Raw genomic sequence first — 23,284 nt, 5'->3', positions numbered from 1 at the left:
CACAAAATGTAATGAAATCATTTCAGATGTTATTGCACCGTATGCAGCTCAGCAGGTTTTAATTGAACTGAAAAGTGCTCGATTCATTTCTGTAATGATTGATATATAGAATCGTCTGGATTTAAAGTTGTTTCCTCTCCTTCTCAGGTATTTTCACCCTGAAAATGGCATCACGGTGAAAGTGCTCAAATAGGTTAATTTTGCTGGAGAAACTTCAGATTTACTTCAGAATTATGTGCTGGAGGTTTTAAAGAAATATGATCTTGAGGGAAAGGTGATTGCAGTTTCTGCAGATAACACTAACACAAATTTTGGTGGTAAGCAGAGGAAAGGAAAAAAACAATTTGTTCTATAAACCGCAACAGAACACAGTTAATAATATAGAAGGTGTTGGCTGTCCAGCACATGTGGTGCACAATTCCTTACAAACTGGCTCAGATTGCCTACCCATCGACTGCCAATTAATTGTAAACAAAATCTACCAGCATTTCCACATATATACAGTAAGGGTTGAATCTCTGAAGTCATTTTGTAAGTTTACTGAAACTGAATACAAAACTGTACTTGGGCACAGCAAGACAAGGTGGCTATCTCTGCTACCAGCATTGGAAAGAATTGTAGAGATATTTCCTGTTTTGAAATCATATTTCATTTCCTTGATACGTGTGCTGTTATCCTTAAACAATTTTTAATAACCCTGTGTCTATTGTTGTTCTATATTTTCTTGTTAGCCAGCTAAAACCTTTCTCCACAACAATTAAATGTATTGAGAAACAAGAAATCACAATCATGGAAGTTTATCAAGAAATAAACAAATTATTGGGCAAATTACAATGTAGAAAATCTGAAAGATTTCCAAGTCCTTTGTACACGAGACTCTAAGAAAGCTGGAAGAATAGGGTGAAATTACTGTACAACAATTTCATATTTATGCTGACCTCTTCTATGAATCTTGCATTGAGGATATTAAAGAATGGTGTTTACCATTTCTCACACCTTTTAAAGCATTTGACTGGGTTAATACTGAAAAGGAGCAGCTACAGTGGAAGGATATTCAGGACTGTTGTGTTTTTGTTAAAAGTATTGTACCAAATTTTTCCGTTGATGAAGGCGAACTGTTTGTTGAATTTTCATGTGCACAGAACTTCGTAAAAAGTGAAGAAGGAGACAAAGAAAGTGTTAGTGAAACGTGGTGTAAAATATTTGCTTATTTCAAAAGTAAAAACATTAACATGAAAAACATGTTTCATTTGGTGGAGTTTTATCTGGCAATTCCTGGATCAAATGCTGCTGTGGAATGTATGTTTTCGTTAGTGAACTCTTTGTGGTCAGATGAAAAAAACAGAATGAAAGTTGAAACACCAAGGGCCTTGCTCATTGTCAAAACACACATTAATGGTGTAATATGTACAGACTTTTATGATACAATTTCAAACGAAAATGCACTTTTTGATAAAGTACATAAAAGTGGAAAGTACGATGATACTGTCGCAGAATAATTGTAAAAAGTGATTTGGGATCGTCTGAGTGCACGTTGTAAAGGTAAACTTGTATGTGTATTAAATTTAGCCAATACAATATTTATGTCCCGGTTTTTTTCTTCATTTTCCCAGGTTTTTCTCTAATTTGTTTTAAATGTCCCCCCTTTTAATGACAATGAAATGGACACCCTAATTTAAATGTACGACGTGTAGGGTGAGTGTATTGAGGATATCTTTCAGCATACAAGTCTCTAGCTCTCACTGAATTTCGTTAGCATTCTCTGTAAATGAGAAGCATATAGAATTGTTTTTCGAAGGAATACATTATTCACATTCGCTTCATTCGACGATACTAGTCTTAACATACCTATTAGAGTTGTACTGCAAAACCGTCGAATGGTGTTTACTTGCCAATGGCACGTTACATGGGTACACCACATTCGGCGAAAATGTAGAATTTGCACGATATACAGCAGAGAAGTGTCAGAGCATGTGCTTTGATAAGTGCCAAAGTGATAAGGAATGCCACTCAATCCATGATAAGAAGATTGCAGCACTACATTGATAGCAATGGTCATCACTTCGAACACCTTCTGTAAATGGACATTCCCGCCGCCTTTTTGACCTACGTTGACCTTCAAAGACCTTACTGTTACAAATCATTGGATTCGTCTCGATAGCCACTATCAGAAAATAAGTACCAAACTATGGAATCCCATTTAAAAACACGAAGTTGACTCCATGTCTCCGACGCTACCGCACCTAGCAACAAAAAACCAACGTCATATTATGGCCCCCATTGTCCCATGCTACATTTGTCCCACAAACTTTCCAGCTACTATCACACTTTCGGAGTTATTCTAGGTGGCAATAGTTAGCGACTCACCCTTTAGAGTTCTATACTTTGATGTGGTCAGTAATGGTAGAACATGTGATGGTGGAGTTTTCAATAACTGTAAACTGTCAGAATGTCTTGAGCATAATGCTTTGAATTTACCTGTTCCTTGAATTTTGGCTGTTAGAATTGCTCAGACACCATATGCTGTTATTGTTGTTGATGCATTTGCTTTTAAAAAAGATGTATTATCCAAAATCGAGCATTTAATTATCGGCCCTCTAGATCATGAAATGTGTCAGAAAACTTTTTTGGACATATCTCCAAGCACTCTCGACTATTACAAACTCCAATTCCTTGGAACCCAGAAATGTCAAGGAAAATTGTCAAGGCAATCTGTGTTCTCCACACCTTTTTAATGGCACAGGAGAATAGCAATGCCTATTATGCACCACTTAGCACATTTTACACTCAATGTTCAGAAGCTCAGGGAAAATATTGTGATCACTAGGGCCCAGATAATAGTTACCTAAAAAACAGTGAAATATGCAAGCATTTATAACCTAAAAGTACATAAATATGACTTTAAAAAATAAAATGTGGCTTAATAGAACTTTATTTAAAGCATTCTTGTTTGTTTGTTTAATTTTTTATTCACCATAAAGTAATACAAAATTCACTTCTCAAAATGTTCCAAGTATATTTCTTTCTTCCTGTAGGGTTTGTGGCTAATATGCACCTATTTTTGAATGTCTGAATGTTTTATTTTCTAAACACAAAGTACAGTGAAAAGGTCATCTATCGAAATGGTAAAACAATGTTTTTATTTCTACACAGTATTTATAGCGTTTCACATTATTTAATACCATATGACAATCTTCAGTATCTGCAAAGTTGCATTGGATCACAAGGTGAATTTTCAGGTTTCCCAATGTCAAAGATCTACGGTTGTCGCTGAGGATAGTTTTGTAGCTGGAAAAGCTCCTCTCCACTTCACAAGATGTCACTGGAGCGCATTTGAAGGCAGCCAGGTCACTAGAGTTCATCTTTGTTTCAGTATCTTCAAATGTTGCGGCCTTCCCTGAAAGACTGCCATTAAATTTGCACAGTGTAGAATATCCAGGATTCTGTTGGAGAACGCTTTGCAATTTGGTTTTCACTTTGTCAGCCACATGACCACGAGCTTGACCCAACTCACTCTGCACATGTTGCACAATACTCAGGGCCTCACATAGCTGAGTGCCAACAGCTTCCAGTCGTTTGATGGCTTTTGATATCACCGAAAAATTGGCGTTGATGTATGCCAAGTTTCGAGACAATGTATCTGTAAAAACTTCTTTCACAATTTTGATAGCACTTGATTCATCGCTATCAAGCTCACAGAAGATTGTCTTTATTTGGGTGTAGTTGGTGCAGTAATACTCAGCAGTATTAAGCCAAGAACCCCATAGTGTAAGTACAGGTTTAGGTGGGAGGGGCGTTGAAGGTGCTTGTTCCGTGAAATTCTGTACCCATAGTGGAGCCTTCACATAGATTTTCTTGCCAGCGGAAATTAATTTGTCCACGTCAGCGTAATTTGATCGCACCTCTTCGGCAACTCTGTGCAACGCATGTGCAAGGCTAGTGGTGTACACCATACTGGGGTAGAGAATCTGAAGCCCTTTGGCTGCTTTAGCCATATATGAAGCACCATCTGTTACAAGCAGCAAAACGTTGTCTCTTTTCACACCATCCAGCCACAGTAGCTTCAGAGAGTTGTCAAACAAAATAGCAACTGTCGAATTGTTTACTCTATCGAGAGCTTCACACGTTGGTAGGAACATATCTCCAGAGCCAGCAACTTTTAGAACACCAACAACAACATTTGCAATATATAGCCCACTAATATCTGTAGTTTGATCTATCGACAGCCAGATCTTTTGTTCAGCAATAGTAATTCGTATTTTGTTGAGCACATCATTGTAGTTTACAGATAAATAGTTCTTTCTCAGTGTAGAGCCATCTAAAACTGGATGTGTTGTGTATTTCTGCAAGAAGCGTCTGAAGCGTGGATTCTTCACCTTTTGCAATGGGATGTTGCAGGACACTATCATCTCACACAAATCCTTGCAGAATGATTGCACAGTTGACGATTGACCTGTCTGTTCAAATAACAGCGTTTGCCTGCTGTTATTTACAGCACTTCGTTTCACACAGCTGCTGTATTTAGCGGTATTACAGTGTTGTTGCACATTAAAGCGCTTTTCTACTCTAACTTTAACTTCACACAGTTTCCAAAATAATATTTTCCCATCAATATTAAAGAACTTCTCTCCAAATTATCGAACATATCCTCGCAAATTCACGCTGTCAGAGCACTTTGCTTTAGGGATGTTGAACAAGGCAAAGGCTGCATTCAGACTGGTTACTGGGAACACATGTGCGACTGTGATGACTATTACAGCGGAAGCCGCCTTTGTTGGCTCTGAGAGCATATTGTCGAATCTGCACAACAATGTTTTATGGTCGCGAAACGACTGTTGTGGTACACCGATTTTCTGCTACAGTCCTGAGAAATAAAGCTGTGTACTAATTTATCTGTTTATGATTCATAATAGCACATTAAATATTGTTTCGTGAGCAACATATTCATTTTCTTATTTGTGTGTCCCATAAGGTACGAGAAAAACGGTATATGCATTTTTGGCAAAGTTGACGGAAATATGACCTATTATATTAAAAGTTAGCCACAATATGTCATATTACTAAAATTTGTTGAAATATGACTTTATATGCACAATCAAAATACATTTTTCGACACTTAAATGGCTAGATTTGTGTATAAATTGTTCTAAAATTCACCCTACAGTTCAGAAAAAAGTATTACTTGTCATTAAAATCCGGGCCCTCGTGATCACAGATGGACGGAAACAAATTTATCAATGGAATAACCCCTAAACATACATAACTGACTACAGTCACCCAAGGAAGCATGAAATGAATTTACAGACTACTTTATTTCACCAGAAGGGGAAGTGGAATCGTAATATCGACACCCATAAATTTTCGATACATTTTTCCATGTAAGCATACAATGAATGAAAGATATTTGTAAAATATAAAATTTCTTTCATTTACCAAACTAGCCTGTTTCTTTCAATAAGCAGGAGCAGAACATAGATTTCAATGAATCGAAGTATTCCAACTTTCTCGTGTACATATCATCTGCACTCTGCCCACTTTTCCCTTTTCTCATTTTGTTTCATCCTTGTCCATACTGTATGCAAAAATTATAATTGTTTTTGGGTTTTGGCCTCTTTTGCACCAATTGTGCAGCAACATTTACGAGAGTAATCTTTTTTTTAAATTCTATTTTTGAATTCCATTTGCTTTGTGCCCCACAATTCTGGGAAGCAGTTTTCGATTAATAGCTGCGTCTTCTCGCAATTCCACACTAATTTCGTCACAAACACTGACATTTTCATATCTGATTACAATACAAAGCTTCTGAAAGTTGAACGAAAACTTCCAGGAACTTTTAAATTCAGCAAGGAGTCGCTGCATGTTGCTCTACACTGTATACACCAACGAGGTTAAATTTCATAGATTGGTTATCATCTCATTAGTGTATCCGCTAACTTTTGATAGGCTGCAGCTTGGGTGACGATGGGTGGACAGCACTTCTTGCTGTGTATTGGCGAATGTGGAAAGTGTAATTTTGCGCCAAAACTGCCTTGGACACAAGAATTCAGTTGCATTAACCTGATGCAAGTACAGAAACAACTGTGTGTGTGTGTGTGTGTGTGTGTGTGTGTGTGTGTGTGTGTGTCTATCTGTGAAAAAAATGAATGTGACAACATATTCTAATCTTGAGTGCATTTATTTCGTGTAAAATCATTTTTGTCACTAGCCCATTCGAAGACTTATTTATCAAATTATTAATAGCTTGTTTAGATAAAAACACCAGTTAGGTTCCTTTCAGAGTATGCTGATAGGATAGCTCTATACTTAGTAATCATATACAACGGTTCACTCGACAAAATATATGTAACCAATGACTGGAAAGTTGCACAGGTCACACCAATATACAAGAAAGTTAGTAGGAGTAATCCTTTAAATTACAGCCCCATACCATTAAAGTTGATTTGTAGCAGGCTTTTGGAACATAAATTGTGTTCGAACATTATGAATTACAACGAAGAAAATCGTCTATTGATACACAGTCAACATGTATTTAGAAAATATCATTCTTGTGAAACACAACTAGCTCTTTACTTACATGAAGTGCTGAGTGCCATCGACAAAGAATTTCAAATTGATTCCAGAAGGCTTTTGATACTGTACCACACAAGTGGCTTGTAGTCTAACTGAGTGCTCAGTTATGTGACTGGATTCGTGATTTCCTGTCAGAGAGTTCACAGTCTGTATTAACTGACAGGAAGTCATCGTGTAAAATGGAGGTGATGTCTGGCGTTCCAAAAGGTAGTGTTATAGGCCCGTTGCTGTTTCTTATCTATATAAAAGATTTAGGGGACGATCTGATCACCTGTATTAGATTGTTTGCAGATGGTGCTGTCGTTTAGCGACTAGTAAAATCATCAGAAGGTCAAAAAAATTGCAAAACGATATAGAAATGATATCTGTATGGTGCGAAAATTGGCAATTAACCCTAAATAACGAAAACTGTGACGTCATCCACATGAGTGTTAAAAGGAATCCGTTAATCTTTGGTTACACAATAAATAAGTCAAATCTAAAGGCCTTAAATTCATTGAAATACCAAGGAGCTACATTTATGAACAACTTAAATTGGAAGGAAAACATAGCAATGGAAAGGCCATCCAAAGACTGCGTTTTATTGGCAAGACACTTAGAAAATACATCAGATCTACTAAACAGAGTGCCTACACCACATTCTTCGTCCTCTTTTGGAATACTCCAGCAGAGTGTGGGATCCTTACCAGATAGAATTAATGGAGTACATTGATAAAGATCAAAGAAGGACAGCACATTTTGTATTACAGCGAAGTTGAGGAGAGAGTGTTACTGAAATGATACAGGATTTAGGGCCGATATCATTAAAACTATGACGTTTTCGATTTTGGCAGAATCTTCTCACTAAATTTGAGTCACCAATTTTCGCCTTCAAATGCGAAAATATTCTCTTGAGGCCAACCTTCGTACAGAGAAACGAACTTCATAATAAAATAAGGGAAATCAGAGCTTCCATGGGAAGATATAAGTGTTTGTTTTTCCCATGTGCTGTATGAGACTGGAATAATAAAGAATTACTGTGAAGGCGGTTTGATGAAACTTCTGCCAGGCACTTAAATGTGATTTGCATAGTATCCATGTAGAAGAAGATGTAGATGTATGTTTAAGTTAATATGTGTATATGGATGCTAGTGGGAATGTTCATGACGATTGATTAGCCTCTCAAAAAATTATTACACATGTTTTGACATGGTTAAATATCTGAAAAAAATTGGTAGTACTTGATATTATGTGAATGGTGAGATATGGTGCTGCTTTATATATAACACAGCAGGTGACAGTACAAGCAGCTGTTTTTAGTGCTACAAGATGGACTGAATCTTACAGGTTGGTTCTGGACTGGTGTGAATGTTTGTCAAGGTGCCCAGCTGTCAGACGGACTGTAACAGGGGAGCTGAGTGAATGTTAAGGTGGCTAGCAAGCCATGAGGCCCAGTGGTCACTGGGGTATTTCCAAGGAGAAAGAGGGGTGAGTTCTGGCAACATGGTTATGGGATGAGCTAATATGCAGGGACTGCAACTTGAAATGTTGTCACTAATATGATTTTAATGAAAATGCATTAAAACGCATTACAAGCATGATGGAGAAAAACCAATGACAGTTTTCAAACCATAGCAGTGGGATGAGCTCATTAAACACAAACCCATGTCTGAAGCTTTAGTATTTTAAGAAGCTATTGACATTATTACCATCATTGTTTATAGTAAATTGTAACAGCTGTCTCTATTATGAAAGTCACAATCGCAATATGCCAGATGAAGGCGGATAGCTCTTGTAGTATAAAGAACAGATTATTTTTCTAATTAAACAACTATATAAATTGTTAAAAACTGTATAAAATGTTATCCAATCTGCATATGGATTGCTCTTCCTTGACTCTTGTGCAGAAACATTTCAAATAAGCTACCACAAGAATTTAAAAATCTTGGTAGTAATGCATGTACTTTCAAATCGAAAAGGAAGAGTTTTCTCGTGGGTCACTTCTCTACTATCAAGGAGTTCCTTGAAGAATTAAGCTGGTTCCTATGTTATATTGCGTATTCTTAAAGTTATGGCTTGCCATTTTTGGCATCATAAACAATTTATTTTATCTGTTATTACTTTGATATTGTAATTTCAAGTGCTGAAACATTCTGTGACCTTGACGATTTGGTCCTATGGAATTAGACATGTAAAATAAAATAAATAAAAATTTAATTTATTTATGTAAACAGTCTCATAATTATGGACTCCTACACAAAGACAATAAATGATCTTATCAGCATGAGTTCCCTTTCTTTATATTCCAACAAGTTTCACAAAATAGGTCAAGTTAGTCTATGGACGAGATTGTCGAATGTGATGACTTGTGTGTGCGAGATTTGTTTAAAATTGTTAAAAATTTGTGTAAATACGTTTATTAAAAGATTAGAAAATGGTTACAAAAATTTTTATACGTTTTATCGTAAGTATTTATATGACATTATTAAATTTTCATGTTCCGAAACTTGTATGTTATGATTTAGTTTATGGTGTAGGGTATAATACTACATCTACACAAAGTAATACCAAAATTTGCACTGATGATAGACACTGTTCAGTTATTCAGTGAGTTATTTGCTTGTGGCCACCAGTTATATATGTTGTGGTTCTCTAAAAATAATTAAAAGGAATTTACATGAAATCTATTTTGAGCAATGTTATTATCCTCTGGGATTTCGACCATCAGTTCCAATCTCAATACATCTTTTATTAAAGTATATGCTAATGTCTCACTGCTAATATAAGGCTTTGGTATTAACATTACTATGTTGTCTTGTTGCCCTAAAGAGCGATCCTCTGGGATTTAGACCAACAGTTCCAATCTCAATACATCTCTTATTAAAGTATTTGCTAATGTCTCACTGCTAATATAAGGCTTTGGTATTAACATTACTATGTTGTCTTGTTGCCCTAAAGAGCGATAGCGCAAACCACTGATGTCAGTGAGCCATGCTCAAAGTCGATGGCGACACATTGCCCACACCTGATATTGAATGAAGGCGAAGACACCCTGCTGGGATCATAATATTTATTTATAATCCAGGTGAAAGTGTAGTGGTATAGCGCGAAATTCACTTCTTCTGGTACAGTTTTTATCGATTTATGGCCACAGTTGTGTGATTTGGCTTGGCTGCATACTGGTTGAGCTGAAGGGGTTTAAGTTGCGAGTTGTGCTCTGTGTTATTGCTTCTTCATTGATGTTATTGGTTAATTTGTAATCGTGGCAGATGTGAGATAGCAGCTGTGTGCAGCTGTCGACTGTGCTTATTTAATGTCGACTTGATCTCAATAATGTCTCATAAAAAGACTGCCTGTGCAACTGCAAATTGTTTCAGTGTTTTCCTAACTGATGTGAGCTGGGGCAGTATTGTGTACTATAAAGGAAGTAGCATAGAAGACACTAGTATGATCAGTTTTAGATCCTGATTAGTGTCAGCTACACATCACATTGAACTTGCAGTCTTTTTTCTTTTTTCCTATATAGTTTGAATCAAATGTGTGATGCCCACATTCTTGCATTTCACTGTCATTTTAACTTAGGTTACATCGAGCTGCGATTGCAGCTGCACCATAAACATTATACAAATGGTATAGGAACTATGTGAACATTCCATAACTTCTGACCAGTAATTGGACGTAAATTTAGTAAACAGTTGACCTTATACACCTCCAAAAACACATAAATGGTTTATGTCAGGCAGAACCAATGTTATATTTGATGTACAAAGTAGCAGCATCACATGTTACATGTGAAAAGTTATCACTGCATAAAAGCTTAGATACAAAAAAGTTTTGTCTAGAGCAACATATGGAAGCTTGTGCCTGTCAACTTAAACTGAAGGAGGGCTCTTTTATAATTGTAACAGTATATATGTCCCCTTCAGGAAACTTACATTTATTCCTGAAAAACTTGGGTGCCTTGTTGTGCTATCTATCATATAGGGGAAAGCAAATTATTATTTGTGGGGACTTCGATGTTGATTCACTGAAAGAGTGTAATAGGAAGAATGACTGGGAAGTCTTGCTCGGTTCTTTCAATTTGACATCTGTCATTAATTTTCCTACTTGGGTAGTAAAGGACAGCAGCACATTGATGTATAACATTTTTATAGACCAAGATAAGTCTAAAAACATAAATTCTTGTCCTGTTGAGAATGGCCTTTCTGATTGTGGTGCTCAGCTAGTTACAGTATATGACATAGCTCCATTCAGTAATTCAAAACTACCCTCCAAAGTTGTGCGTTCAATTAATGACTCAACAATTAAAAATTTCAGAGAAAATCTTCCGCAGTTAGACTGGGATGAGGTGTACAAGGAATCTGATGCTAATTTAAAATATAACTTATTTCATTATACACTTGTAAGAGAATTTGAAAACTGTTTCCCCAAGGATGTAGTTAAATCTAATTATAAGAAACCATGCAAGAAACCTTGGCTTACTAAAGGAATAAAAATATCTTGTAAGCACTAAAGGGAACTGTATCTAACAACAAGAAAGAGTAATGACCCAGAAACAGCCAAATATTATAAAAACTACTGTGCTACATTACGAAGTGTTGTTAAAAAGTCCAGAAGCATGTGTACCATGTCTGAAATTAATACCTCTGATAGCAAAATAAAAAAAATTGAAACAATGGAGACAGGGTAACTAAGAGTACAGGATGGCGGCATCACCATCAAAGCGAAGGGAAACTTGACAAACAACAAGCCAGCAGTCGAAAATATTTTGAATAATCATTTTTAAATGATGTAGAGAAAATAGGATCTAAATGTTCATTAGAAGAAGCAAGGCAGTTAATGGAAGAGGCCTTACCCACACCATTTGATACAATTGAAATTGCACCCACTTCTCCTTCTGAAATTAGGAAGAGAATAAACTCTCTCAAGAATAAAAGCTCACATGGAATTGATGGCATTTCAAGCAAGATAATAAAAGCTTGTTACCAAGAAATAAGTGGGATTCTTAGCCACATACATAATAGCTCTCTGAAGCAGGGTATTAAGTGTCGTGTAATATTTTGTGTAATGTAATATCTTGTATAAACACCTTTTATTAACCTGACACTTTCCACATCATTACAAAGTGTCGTACTCATGATCTATGGAACAAGTACAAATCTAATCTAATCTAATCTAACTCTTACAGTTTGAGATCATTGTGTTTGGTGGCCAGTAATCACACCGTCATCCCTATGCAGGAAAAATGGTTTGCAGCCTTGATGCTGTCTCTCATACCAGTACGTAAGTGCAAGATTGGAAGTTGTCAGTAATATGTGTTGCAGCAAGCATAAGAGCACATTTGGTACATGAAAAGTTTATTATTTTGTAGCATATTTGCTGATTTCAATGTTTTGAGATGTTACAGCATGAGCAAAATATGGAATCTTATGTGGGAATTATGATTGAATTGATGAGTTCCTTGCAAATAGCATGTTGTTCTTAATGATGGGGGTCCACTTTACGTTTTGTGCATGTGATATTGGCACTATAGCACGTAAAGTGGGTATGCAGCAAGTAAGGTTCAATGTTAGCCTGTTACGCGAACGTCAAGCTGCACGATTAATGGGATTGTTGGATGTATTTCCAAAAGTGCTAACTGACAGGCTGGGAGTAACTAGTAAAATTAAATACTGGATTCAGCTCAGAGATCAGCTCCTGATGCATCAGATTCCCTACTTGTTATCACCTCCCAAAATGCAACAACTTCACAAAATCATTGAATAGTTACTTGCTGACGGTTTCATCTATGCTTTGTCTCACCTTCTGCTCTGACTATATTTCTGAATTCTAACCTCATGGAGAGGGGTTTAGACCTGCACTGGGTGTTAAGTGAGAAGGCTGTGCTTGAGTCTGTTCCACTCGTGGAGTTACACAACTGCTTTATGTGAGTTGCATGGCCAAGGTACGTATGGTTCTGGACTTAAACGAGGCCTACTATCAGATTCCTTTAGCAGAATCTAAGTCTGTAATGGCGTTCAGTACCAACTGCAACTTTTTAAATTTAATAGAGCCCCCTCTGGACTTCCCATAGGTGCAGCAGTGTTCTTACATCTACTGGATTCGAACTGAGGGCCTTTAAGTTCAAGCTTGTTTACAATTACTTGAATGATGTAATTATGTACAATTCCAGTTTCGTGCAGTATCTCGACCACATCCACCATGTCTTTAGCGCCTGAGAGAAGAGGATCTGACATACCAAAGTAACCTTGCCTTGGGACAAAATATCCTGTTTTTGAAACATTGTGTTTCTAAAAGGGATCATCGCCGACTATGGCCAAGCACAAACCATTCATTCGCTTCCAGTCCTGAAAGACAATAAGGATCCCTGATTTTAATTGCTTGTTCTTCTTTCAAACCAACACTTCCAATATAAGGATGTCGGCTGCACTATTACAAGAGCAGGATGGAGAGAAAAGTCCTCTCGCATACACTGTGCACGCATTGTCACCAGCTGAAACCAAATACTCATTGTACAAATTGGAAATGTTATCCATTATGTTCGCACTAGAAAAATTTAAGTTCTATTTGGAACACCGTTGGTTTCGCTTGGAAACGAACAACTGTGCCCTGAGATGGGTGTTTAATCAGCCACGCAATAGTACCATGAGCAGCAAGTATCTCCTTGTTATTAAAGAGAAGCAGAACAAAACTGACAATGCATTGAGCCCTATGTTTCAAGTGGGTGATATGGGTGAGGAGCCCGATGCCAATGCGCAGCTTGTATTCAATATTGGAGTCCTGACAGACAGACATTCTGAAAGAAGAACAGCAACAGGATTCCGAACTGCACTCCGTTTATGGTAAGTTGAAAGCTGAAGCAACTGCTCCAGGATATTCCTTGGAAAAGAGTTTCGTGTGTTTCCTGTCCAGGGGGTGGGGGCAATGGTACCCCAGAGTCTAAACCCTGGTGGGATATACTGTTTACGATCTCTCATTTTTAATCACTGCTGCGTCACAGTGCCACCTCTTGAGGCGATTCTGTATTAGAGGCTTCAGTTCTGGCACACGACGCTGGGGCGCAGTATGCTTACTACCTGAGCCCCCATCTTACTGTTACTCGCTCCTGCGAACGGGAATGCGTTATGCAGATCTTGGTGCCTCTCGCATCCATCTAGAAAAGGTAATGATTTTACTATTTTATATTTCTAGTTTTTACCGAGTTTAACGAAGGCAACGTTGGCCTGATATTTTCAATAGGTGATCTGTTTATAGATAGTTATAGGTTATCGAAGTCTGCACAACACGATCGCGATTGTTAAATAGATGTATTTGTTCCCTGTTTTCTATTTAGATAACCTGAAGATGCCCAAATAAGGCGCAACGCGTCGTTGAAAAATAAAAAAAACTAAAATTGCAACCAAGACTGTTTTTAAGCAATACTGTTAAGCACTGGCTTGCTGTTATGCCACATATGGACTGGAAGAATTTCAGTAATTATCACTGTTGATGTTAATAATTATTGTTGTTAACGAAAATGTGTCATCACCAACTAAATCCGCATCTTATTTTAGCATGCCGAGTGTTTTCGATTGTAATGCACGCAATGTGATTTGTAATTTTAGTTCTGGAGAAGTGCTTCATGCATTACAGTATCGTTATTTCTTATCGCAAAATTAACTCTATTTAGAAGAAACATGAACAATTCTGGTGACATTCTAAGATAATTAAAAGAACTTCTTGGATATTCCATTACAAATTATTTCAGCAAGAATGCTGATCAACCGAGCTGTCATTTCTTCATCCAGTCAAAAATCGAAACACGTTTCTTATTTTTTTCTTATGCAGAGATTCCACGCATCAACCTTTAACTCATGGATGCTTTAACTCCACAGTGGTGCCTTTTTGACGACGCTAGTGGCACCTATGTGCGAAAGGGAACACTTATTAGCCATTACGGAAGACGACGCTAGTGGCACCTATGGGCAGATGTGAAAATCACCATCACCGTATACGACGTAAGCTGCGCCTAGGAACGACGCTGTAACAATTACCACGCATTGCAGAGAAGGTGCAGTGTTGACAGCGGCACGGCGCTACGGAGTAGCAGCGACTGCGAGGGCACCAGACAACGCAAAGTAAGTCGCGCATCATGTTACCTCACGCAACTGAAGCAACGAGAGTAATTAACTGGCAGTGCAGATTGCGTTCTATAATTACTTAGCTACAAACTGTGACAGTTAAAATTCTTTTGTATCATTAAACTAATGTCCTGAGACATTATTTACCTTGCTGAACGTACAGTTAAGTAAATGTCACTGTCAGACCCTGCTTACTTAGCAGTCTAATTTTTTAACAACAGTTAATACGATTGCAGAACTATGTTTATCTTTTACGTGATCTTGTATGTTATATGTGCTTCTGAACACGAATTACAATGTTGAATGCATACGGCGTTGTAGTTTGGTTGTAGTTATTGCCAACCATTCTGTGCTGCGAGTGCTATTGTGATTTGTTTATTTCTTGCTTGTGTGACTTATTTGTGGTTCAATATGGCAAATAATGAGGTTGCTGCAACTGCAGTAGACAGGGAGGTGAGAGCAGACTCTTTAGGTGAAAGTAATCAGGTGGAGACGAGAACAGAAGCAAGTAGCAGTGAAATGTCGGATTCAGGTATAGGCGATGGTAGTCTGCCAACAGAGATGGGAAGTCCTAATGCAGTGTCGTCACCGATCATGGAGACGCTCAGACGGGATGAGCGTAAATTTAGGCCTTACCTGTCTATTGTTGGACATGCTCAAAACAATACTGAAGGATTAAAAAAAACATTATTACATGAAAATAAACAATTAAAGGAAGATATTATGTTCCAAAAAGAAGACATTAGGCAATCAGTAGACAACCAGAAATTATTGTTGCAAGTCAACAAACAGTGAAAGGAAGATATTAAGCGATCGGTAGAGCATATAAATGAACGACTCAGTAAAAAGATCGACGAGACTAATGAGGCTCTTAGGAAATTGGCTGAGTCAAGCCATCAGAGGATAGATGAACTTACTGTTCGGTTTGAGGAGAGCGTTGCAGTCAATACTAAACGTTTTGAAAGGGTAGAATCGGATGTTAAAGGAGTGAAGGAAGAACTTACTAAAAAGGTTGATGTTTATGATGAGCATTTCGAACAACTGGATGAGGAAGTGAAACACTGTAAACACAGGATATCTGCTGTTGCGCTGAACCAGGATGCTTATGCACGGTGAATAGAAGAGGTGTAAGTGAGGTACGAAAGACTGAGGAGCAGGTCAGTCAGCAGGTGAAGAACCAGGTGAAATCACTATTACGTAATGGAAACATTGCAGGAGGTAGCTTAATTGGTATGCAGAATGATGTCTTCCTTGGCATAGGGAATTTTAAGAAGGCGGCATCCCAGGGATTTCTTAGATCAATTTAAGGGCGTGTTACCTAACTTATGAGATGAGCAAAAAAGGTACGCTTCGTTGCAGCAAGATTGGAAAGTGAAGCTGGTACCTGGGGCATGAGAATAGGACATAAGTGTACAACTCTTCTGAATTTGAAAAAGAATTTTTGCAACAATATTGGTCGCGATGGAAGCAAAATGAAGTATGTAACAGTCTATACCAAGGTAGAAGCTTTGAGAGAGGGCGTGACCTGAACTTATAGAAAGTTTTTCAAGATCTAGATTATTATGAGAGGAACTTGTATTTAGGTGAACCAATGTTGACAGAAGCTTCAGTGTCCCTGATCATAAGTAAACAACCAACTGAAGTTCATGAAAAGTTGCTAGCAATCCCTAGAGATGACAGGCAATGAAGTCAGCCTTAGGTCAATTAGACATGGATGAGTCACGAGGAACAGGAGGAGGAGAAGAAGATAGTAAAGTATCAGGGAACAACGAATCTTAAACAGATACCCATTCAAACCATAACAATAGACATAATGGACGACATTGGAATAATAGTAATGGTAGGAGACATGGCAGTAGTTTCAGTGGCCATGGTGGTCACAGAGGACACTGTGACGCCTACGGATATCAGAACTCAGGGCACGATGTATCAGATGACCAGGCATGAAACTAGTAAACATAGCAAGTGGAAAAGTATATGACATATTTTGAGGGTGTAATCAACAGCATACCTCATGCCACAAGGGCAAACACCATGTGGAAAACATTAAACCATACCATAGTGAGCAAGAATAATGACTGATTGTTATATGTGACATGTGGGATTCTGTACATATGTCAGCTGTTATTGTCCTTAAGTACAAACATTCATTTCTGGTTATTATGAGGTTTTAAGAGAACACTCTAATAGAGTGAGATTAAACTAGGATGTGTTCCCACCACATGCAGTATCATATTTTTTTCTTTTCACTTTCTATCTGTTAATCTAAATTATATGTATTACATTTGTTCTTGCCCATACAGTGATATGGTTTGAGTGATTACTAGTGTCTAGCGTCTACAGGTTGTGTTATCCAAAAGGTTTTTCATTCAAAAATTTCTTACTACACCTGTTTAATGATTGTTATTATTCTTGTTTTAATTACTTAGTAACTAAATTTAACTTAGCGGAGATCCATATATTTTTTCTTATTGGCCTGTGTTTTTTTTACCATGTAATATAGAACATTGTAATGTTTACTGTAGTAGTAACAGCTATGAGTAAGTTGAATAGGCATTGCTAGGACAACACTGAGAGCGCCATTAACGTGTTTCATGTACACCAGTGGATGGATTACCACGAGGTGGGAGTGGCGAGCTGCCGACTATGCAGCACATCTGCCAGTTGGCGCAGCATCGACGCAACAGTCACTCCCCACTCCTTTCAATGCAAATAACACTCCCTTGTGACCCAGTGTTGTGAGTAGTGAAATAATTTTTTTTTTGCTAGGTTTTTGACTGCCTAGTGCTGATGAAGGTTCTCTATTTTATGTGTAATAGTGTCACCACTGATATTGTCTACCAGGAGTAGCAGTGAATGCGTGCGTTTTTCCACTATTTTCTTTTAGGCATCTGTCTGTCTGTTAACTTTTCTATTTCAAGGATAATATTTTTGTGTCTTATTGTATTAGCTCTCTGTTTATCGACCCTGTTGTAACTGTGTTTTGCAATACGGGTTGCACTGTAGGTAGGGTTCTTTTATTATGTAAAATTTTGCATATTTGACAGCTGTTCTTTATGTTTCCATGATTGCGAGTAACTCGTGTCTGCTCCACATGTGGCAATGGTATATACCCATGGGATGGGGCAGTATACCCCTCCCCTCACACCATCTCTTTAACCACCTGTGAGAGGGAATTATCTAGATTTCGATATTCTCTTCGACAGTTCAAAAACTTTTTCATGCGGGAATGTAAGCGTACTGTCATATCACTGGATTGGTTGTGGAGTATCTTTGCAGGCAGCGCGTGAAGGCGTCTAAAGCTAGCGAAATGAGGGATCTTCAAGTAGCGGACCTACCGATAGATGGCTCTACCAGCTGCTTACTGTCGTCTGTATTGTGCGCCATATTCGAATTTGACAAGAAGTTTCTCTCGGTCTGTACGGTGTATAAGGAATTAAGGATTATCGAAATGGTGATTTCTTGTTCCGCTTTCAATTGTACGAAGTGATGGAGTAAGGAAAGTGACTTACCATTTCACAGGTAATAGGACTACCGATATAATACGATAAAAATACAGACTTAGTGCGTTTGCTAATTCGATGTTTTTGAACAGGTTTCCTCTAAAGCACCCAGAGCTGGTAAAGAAGTGGATTACTTCCGTGAAGCGGGAAGGTTTTAATCCTACGTCTTGCAGTTTTCTTTGCGGAAACCATTTCCGGCAAGATGATTACGTAGTGAGCCCTGGAACGTGGAAGAAACGTCTCAAAACCGAAACAGTGCCATCATGTTTTGACTTTCCGACACATTTGATGCCACCAAATAAACAGCCACGATGACATGTTGTTAGGATTTTGGGTAACAACGATGCTTCTCTATTTGAAGTAGCTAATTAATTTCCTTGCTGTGTGTGTGCTTTTTTTACTTTTGTGAATTTATTTCGTGCGGACACAAATAGGCAACATAGGTCTAAGCAATGTTGTAATACAGGTCCATATTTGTGTTTTTAGCGCTCTGTCATGGAATCTGTGCTCGATTTGCCCACAGCAGAAGCTACTGATTGCGTGGAGAATGTTGTCAATGAGAATTCTTCCGTGGAAAGCCTGTCCCATTTATCCAATGCAGAAGCTGCGAATTGTGTCGAAAACGTTAGATAAGGATGTTTTCACACCACCAAAGTTTTCTTAAAATATTTTTTCACCAAGCCTTGAGTTATTTCAGTCATATATAACGAAATTATTTCTTTATTTCAGAGTGCAGTTGGTTCTTCAGTAATTGATTGTGGTATACAGTCGAAAGTAGAAATGGAAGACAGGGCGACCGAAACTTGCAATTTTTTCTCAGACATTGTGCACGAATTAAAACGTAAACTGAAGTGCGTCCGTGAAAAACTTCGAAGAAGAGAGAAGAAGGTGTTTTCCATGGATGACATCATAAGTTCATTGAAGGAGAAGGGGCATCTTCCTGAGAAGTTACATAACTTCCTCAATCATCAGAAAGGAACACAAGTGGAATTAGTGTGCAATTTAGTGAACTCTCTCTCTTGTCAAATGGGTGGCAAGTGTAGACTGTGAACCTGGCTTCTTAAAAGATGTTTTTAAGTACATTGATTTGAATCCAATTCTAAGGGACCAGTTCAGTGATTCATGTCTAATAGACAGTATGGAAATTAGGAAGCAAGTAGTTTGGGACCAAGGAACTAAGCAATACACAGGTTTTTTAGACTTTGGTGGGGAAGTGCATCAGTCAAAAGAAGTAATAGAGGCATCTGAGGCTCTAGTTTTCATGCTTGTCTCTATTAAAGGCAGATTTAAATGTCCGATTGCATATTTCTTTATCAACGGTGTACAGGCAAATAATCAGGCCACACTGATAAAATCTGCTTTAGAGAGGCTGCATAGTTCTGGCATTAGGGTTTGGTGTGTTACATGTGATAGCCGCAAGGTAAATATAAACACTTTACGTCCACATGGCTGTACTTTAAATTTTTCCAAGGGTGATTTTAAAAGCCACTCTCCTCACCCTGTGGAAAAATACAATGTTTATTGTATCTTGGACATGTCATATGATTAAGTTAGCCAGAAATGCTCTAGCATAAGTATCTGCTATTGAGTCTCCAACTGGCATTATTAAATGGCATTTAATTGACAATTGAACAAGGTACAACAAGGAGGTATGACATTTGCCAACAAACTATCAGGGGAACATATAAGTTACGTAAATAGAAAAATGAATGTTTCATTAGCTGCACAGACTTTGAGTTCTAGTGTGACAGATAGTATAGAGATTTTGAGGAGGGTTGGTGATCCAAATTTTAAAGGAAGTGAAGAAACAGTAGAATTTTTGTACTATATTAATAGGATTTTTGATATTCTGAACTCCTGAAATCCATTAGGTAAAGTGTATAAGAGCCCCCTTAGACTTGACAACCGATCTTATTGTCTTAGTATTTTCAGAGATATTGAAAATTATATCAAAAGCTTAAAAATGAATGGTGTTCCGTTGCTGCTCCATGCAAGAAATACTTTTGCTTTTGGGATAATTTTCAATATGCAATCTGTCAGGCACATAGCTCTGGCAAGTATGCTTTGTGTTGAATCTCCTCTGAAGTATTTGCTAACACATAAACTGTCACAAGACCACATAAAGCTTTCTTTCCTGCATTTGGTCCAGAGGTGGTTGGAACAACAATCCAAATGCATACCAGTTCAAATGTGCCATGAGAAAGTTGCTCTTGGGTAACAGTGTCACTGCAATGAATGGGAATTGCTCAAATTTTAATGTGTGTTGTTTGCCACCTGTTTATGATTTTCATGCAAGAAAGCATGTAGTAGAAAGTGATGAAAGTGCTGCAGAAAATGAAGTAGAGAAGTGGTGTGCACTTCTTGATGATAAGATTAAGTTCTCATTTTACAAGCAAAACACACTCTATTATATTGCAGGGTATGTGTCACTGCGCCTTTCAAGGCAGATCACATGCGAAGACCCCCCCTGCGGGTCCGGGGTAAGAATAGGCCCGAGGTATTCCTGCCTGTCGTACGAGGCGACTAAAAGGAGTTTCAACTGTTTCGGCCTTCCATGTGATGGTCCCCCTTGGGGTTTGACCTCCATTTTTCTAAATTTCTACAGAAGTACGAGCCTTTTGGGGAAGGACACCTTACATGGTGTACCACTGGTCCTAAGTGCATTCAGACCTTGGCACTCAGCATTGCACCGGCGTTGTAACCATACCCACTATTACTCAAATTGGGCCTAAACGCCTTTTGGGTTGTCCCAGTTACGCCCATAGTGCGTCTCCATCTGCACCAGCGATCATGATGGACTTTCCATGGCACCAGAAATCCAGCACGGTAGCCAGCCCGTTGTGGTGGGGTCGTCATGTACCCTCTAGGTTGTAGCCCCCTGACAACACAGGGATCGTACTGCCGATACCTGAGCTGCACCCTCCCCACGTTAGCCAAGGAGTAGATGCCCGTCTCCTTGGGGCATCAGGACTCTCGGCAATGGTCATCCTGCCAGGTGGCCCTTGCTGCGGCTGGGTGGCGCCCGTGGGGAGAGCCCCTGGTCGGAGTGGGTGGTATCGGGGCGGACTTTTCGCAGATGAAACGTCACCACGTATCGGGTCGCTCTGCGGCCGAGTCTTTTAAAAGAAAAAGTACCGTTTCTGGATCTGGTTCTCCTGCCCCTTCCCCCTTGGCCACTCCATGGGAGGAGGGACAGGCCCGCCGGCTTGGAGCGAAGTACTTCCCCCGCTATTTGGTCTGTTCTCGAACCGATGGGGGGACATTCGCCACCTCCAAGCCCATGTTCTTTGTTCAGCACATTGAGGACATCTTCGGGGAAATCGAGGCTCTCAGCAAGATGCGTTCAGGGTCCGTACTTATCAAGACCACGTCCGCCACACAGTCGGCGGCGCTCCAGGCGTGCGACCGCCTAGGGGACGTCCCAGTCTCCATTGTCCCACATCTGGCACTCAATAGGACGCAGGGGTTATTTTTCATCGTGACCTCCTGCTACAATCTGATGAGGAGCTCAGGGCCAACCTGGAGCGCCGAGGCGTGCATTTCGTCCGGCGAGTCCAGCGCGGCCCCAAAGACCGTCGCATCGACACTGGGGCCTTTATCCTCGCCTTCGAGGGGGACGTTCTCCCGGAGAAGGTAAAGGTAATGTGCTACCGGTGTGACGTGCGACCCTACGTTCCGCCTCCTATGCGCTGTTTTAGGTGTTTGCGCTTTGGGCACATGTCGTCATGGTGTGAGGCTGAGCCCCTCTGTGGCGATTGTGGCCGTCCTCTTCGTGAGGAACATACATGCACCCCCACCACCTCGGTGCGTTAATTGTCCTGGCGTCCACTCGCCTAGATCCTCCGACTGCCCCGCATATCAGAAGGAGAAGAAGATACAAGAAATCAAAACTTTGGATCGGCTGTCTTATTATGAGGCCAGGAAGAAGTACGACCGCCTCCATCCCGTGCCATTGACCACTTCATTTGCCTCAGTTGTGTCCACTCCTTCCGCGGTATCCTCACCCCTCTCCTGTCCCCCCTCCGCCTCCTCCGCCCATCAGGGGGCTCTGCCTCCGCCTCCCAAATCCCTCCCTTCCAAATCCTCCTCCCCCGTGGCCCCCACCCCCTCTGCCCCAGGGGCCATCCTTCTTCCTCCTTCTCCCCACACGCCACCTGAGAAGCGATCCTCTTCTCAGGTGTCCATCGGGGACACGTTCCGGACCCCGGCTTCCGAGGTCCGGCGTTCCAAAACGGACCCCGCGCGTGAGGACCTTCTTCGGGTCCAGCCCACCATCCCTGTGCCTCCTCGGCCTTCCAAGAAGGCCTCCAAGAAGAAATCTCTATCCCCCTCTCCACCCCGGCGCGTTTCGACTGACGCTCCATCTGTGAGTCGCCGCTCCCGGCCGTCCTCAGTTTCGCCGGGACGCTCTGCTGCCAGGCGCTCAGCTGGCCTTTCGTCGGCAAATGATGCTGCCCCTCCTACACAACCAGGGACAGCGGCCGCAGCTGGCGACCAGTCGATGGAACCGGATCCGCCTCCCGTCGGTTGTAGCGTTGTTCCCTCGCAACCTGGCCCTCCGCGGCCGTCGAGGTGACCAGCTCTTCCCCCGTCTCGTTCCCCCAACTTTTTGACTAGCGATGGCGTTGTTTCATTGGAACATAAGAGGTATTCGATCTCATCGGGAGGAATTACAACTGCTCCTCCGCCTGCACTGTCCGCTCGTCCTTGGACTCCAGGAAACAAAGTTGCGCCCGACTGACCGTATTGCCTTTACCCACTATACCTCGGAGCGGTATGACCTTACCCCTGTGGACGGTGTCCCAGCTCATGGTGGGGTCATGTTGCTCATTCGGGACGATGTCTATTACCATCCCATCCCATTGACCACCCCACTCCAAGCAATAGCTGTCCGCATTACTCTTTCTGCTTTTACTTTTTCAGTTTGTACCATCTACACTCCACCGTCGTCTGCCGTTAGTCGGGCTGACATGATGCACCTGATCGTTCAGCTTCCCCCGCCGTTTTTATTGTTTGGCGACTTCAATGCCCATCATCCCCTTTGGGGCTCTCCTGCATCCTGTCCAAGAGGCTCACTCTTGGCAGATGTCTTCAACCATCTCAATCTTGTCT

At 40.1% G+C, this 23,284-nt stretch overlaps 1 protein-coding gene across 1 annotated transcript; it reads left to right on the top strand.

Moving 5' to 3' along the window:
- The first annotated feature begins 18,603 nt into the window (after nt 1–18,603).
- Nucleotides 18,604–19,406, top strand: LOC126095079 (uncharacterized). The gene is made up of 2 exons (XM_049909766.1): nt 18,604–18,796; nt 18,902–19,406. The coding sequence occupies exons 1-2, from the start codon at nt 18,668–18,670 to the stop codon at nt 19,220–19,222; spliced, it is 450 nt and encodes a 149-aa protein (XP_049765723.1). The 5' UTR covers nt 18,604–18,667; the 3' UTR covers nt 19,223–19,406.
- Nucleotides 19,407–23,284: the final 3,878 nt, after the last annotated feature.

The sequence above is a fragment of the Schistocerca cancellata genome, chromosome 1 (assembly GCF_023864275.1).
Source record: "Schistocerca cancellata isolate TAMUIC-IGC-003103 chromosome 1, iqSchCanc2.1, whole genome shotgun sequence".
Lineage (NCBI taxonomy): Eukaryota > Metazoa > Arthropoda > Insecta > Orthoptera > Acrididae > Schistocerca > Schistocerca cancellata.
The sequence above is the reverse complement of the archived record's forward strand: the minus strand, read 5'-3'. Positions and strand labels throughout refer to the sequence as shown.

What these genes read in the sequence shown, in the direction of transcription:
- LOC126095079 (XM_049909766.1), top strand. Translation starts at nt 18,668, where the DNA reads ATGGAATCTGTGCTCGATTTGCCCACAGCAGAAGCTACTGATTGCGTG. An exon ending in CTGCGAATTGTGTCGAAAAC is followed by an intron (nt 18,797 to 18,901) that starts GTTAGATAAGGA and finishes TCTTTATTTCAG; the next exon opens with AGTGCAGTTGGTTCTTCAGT.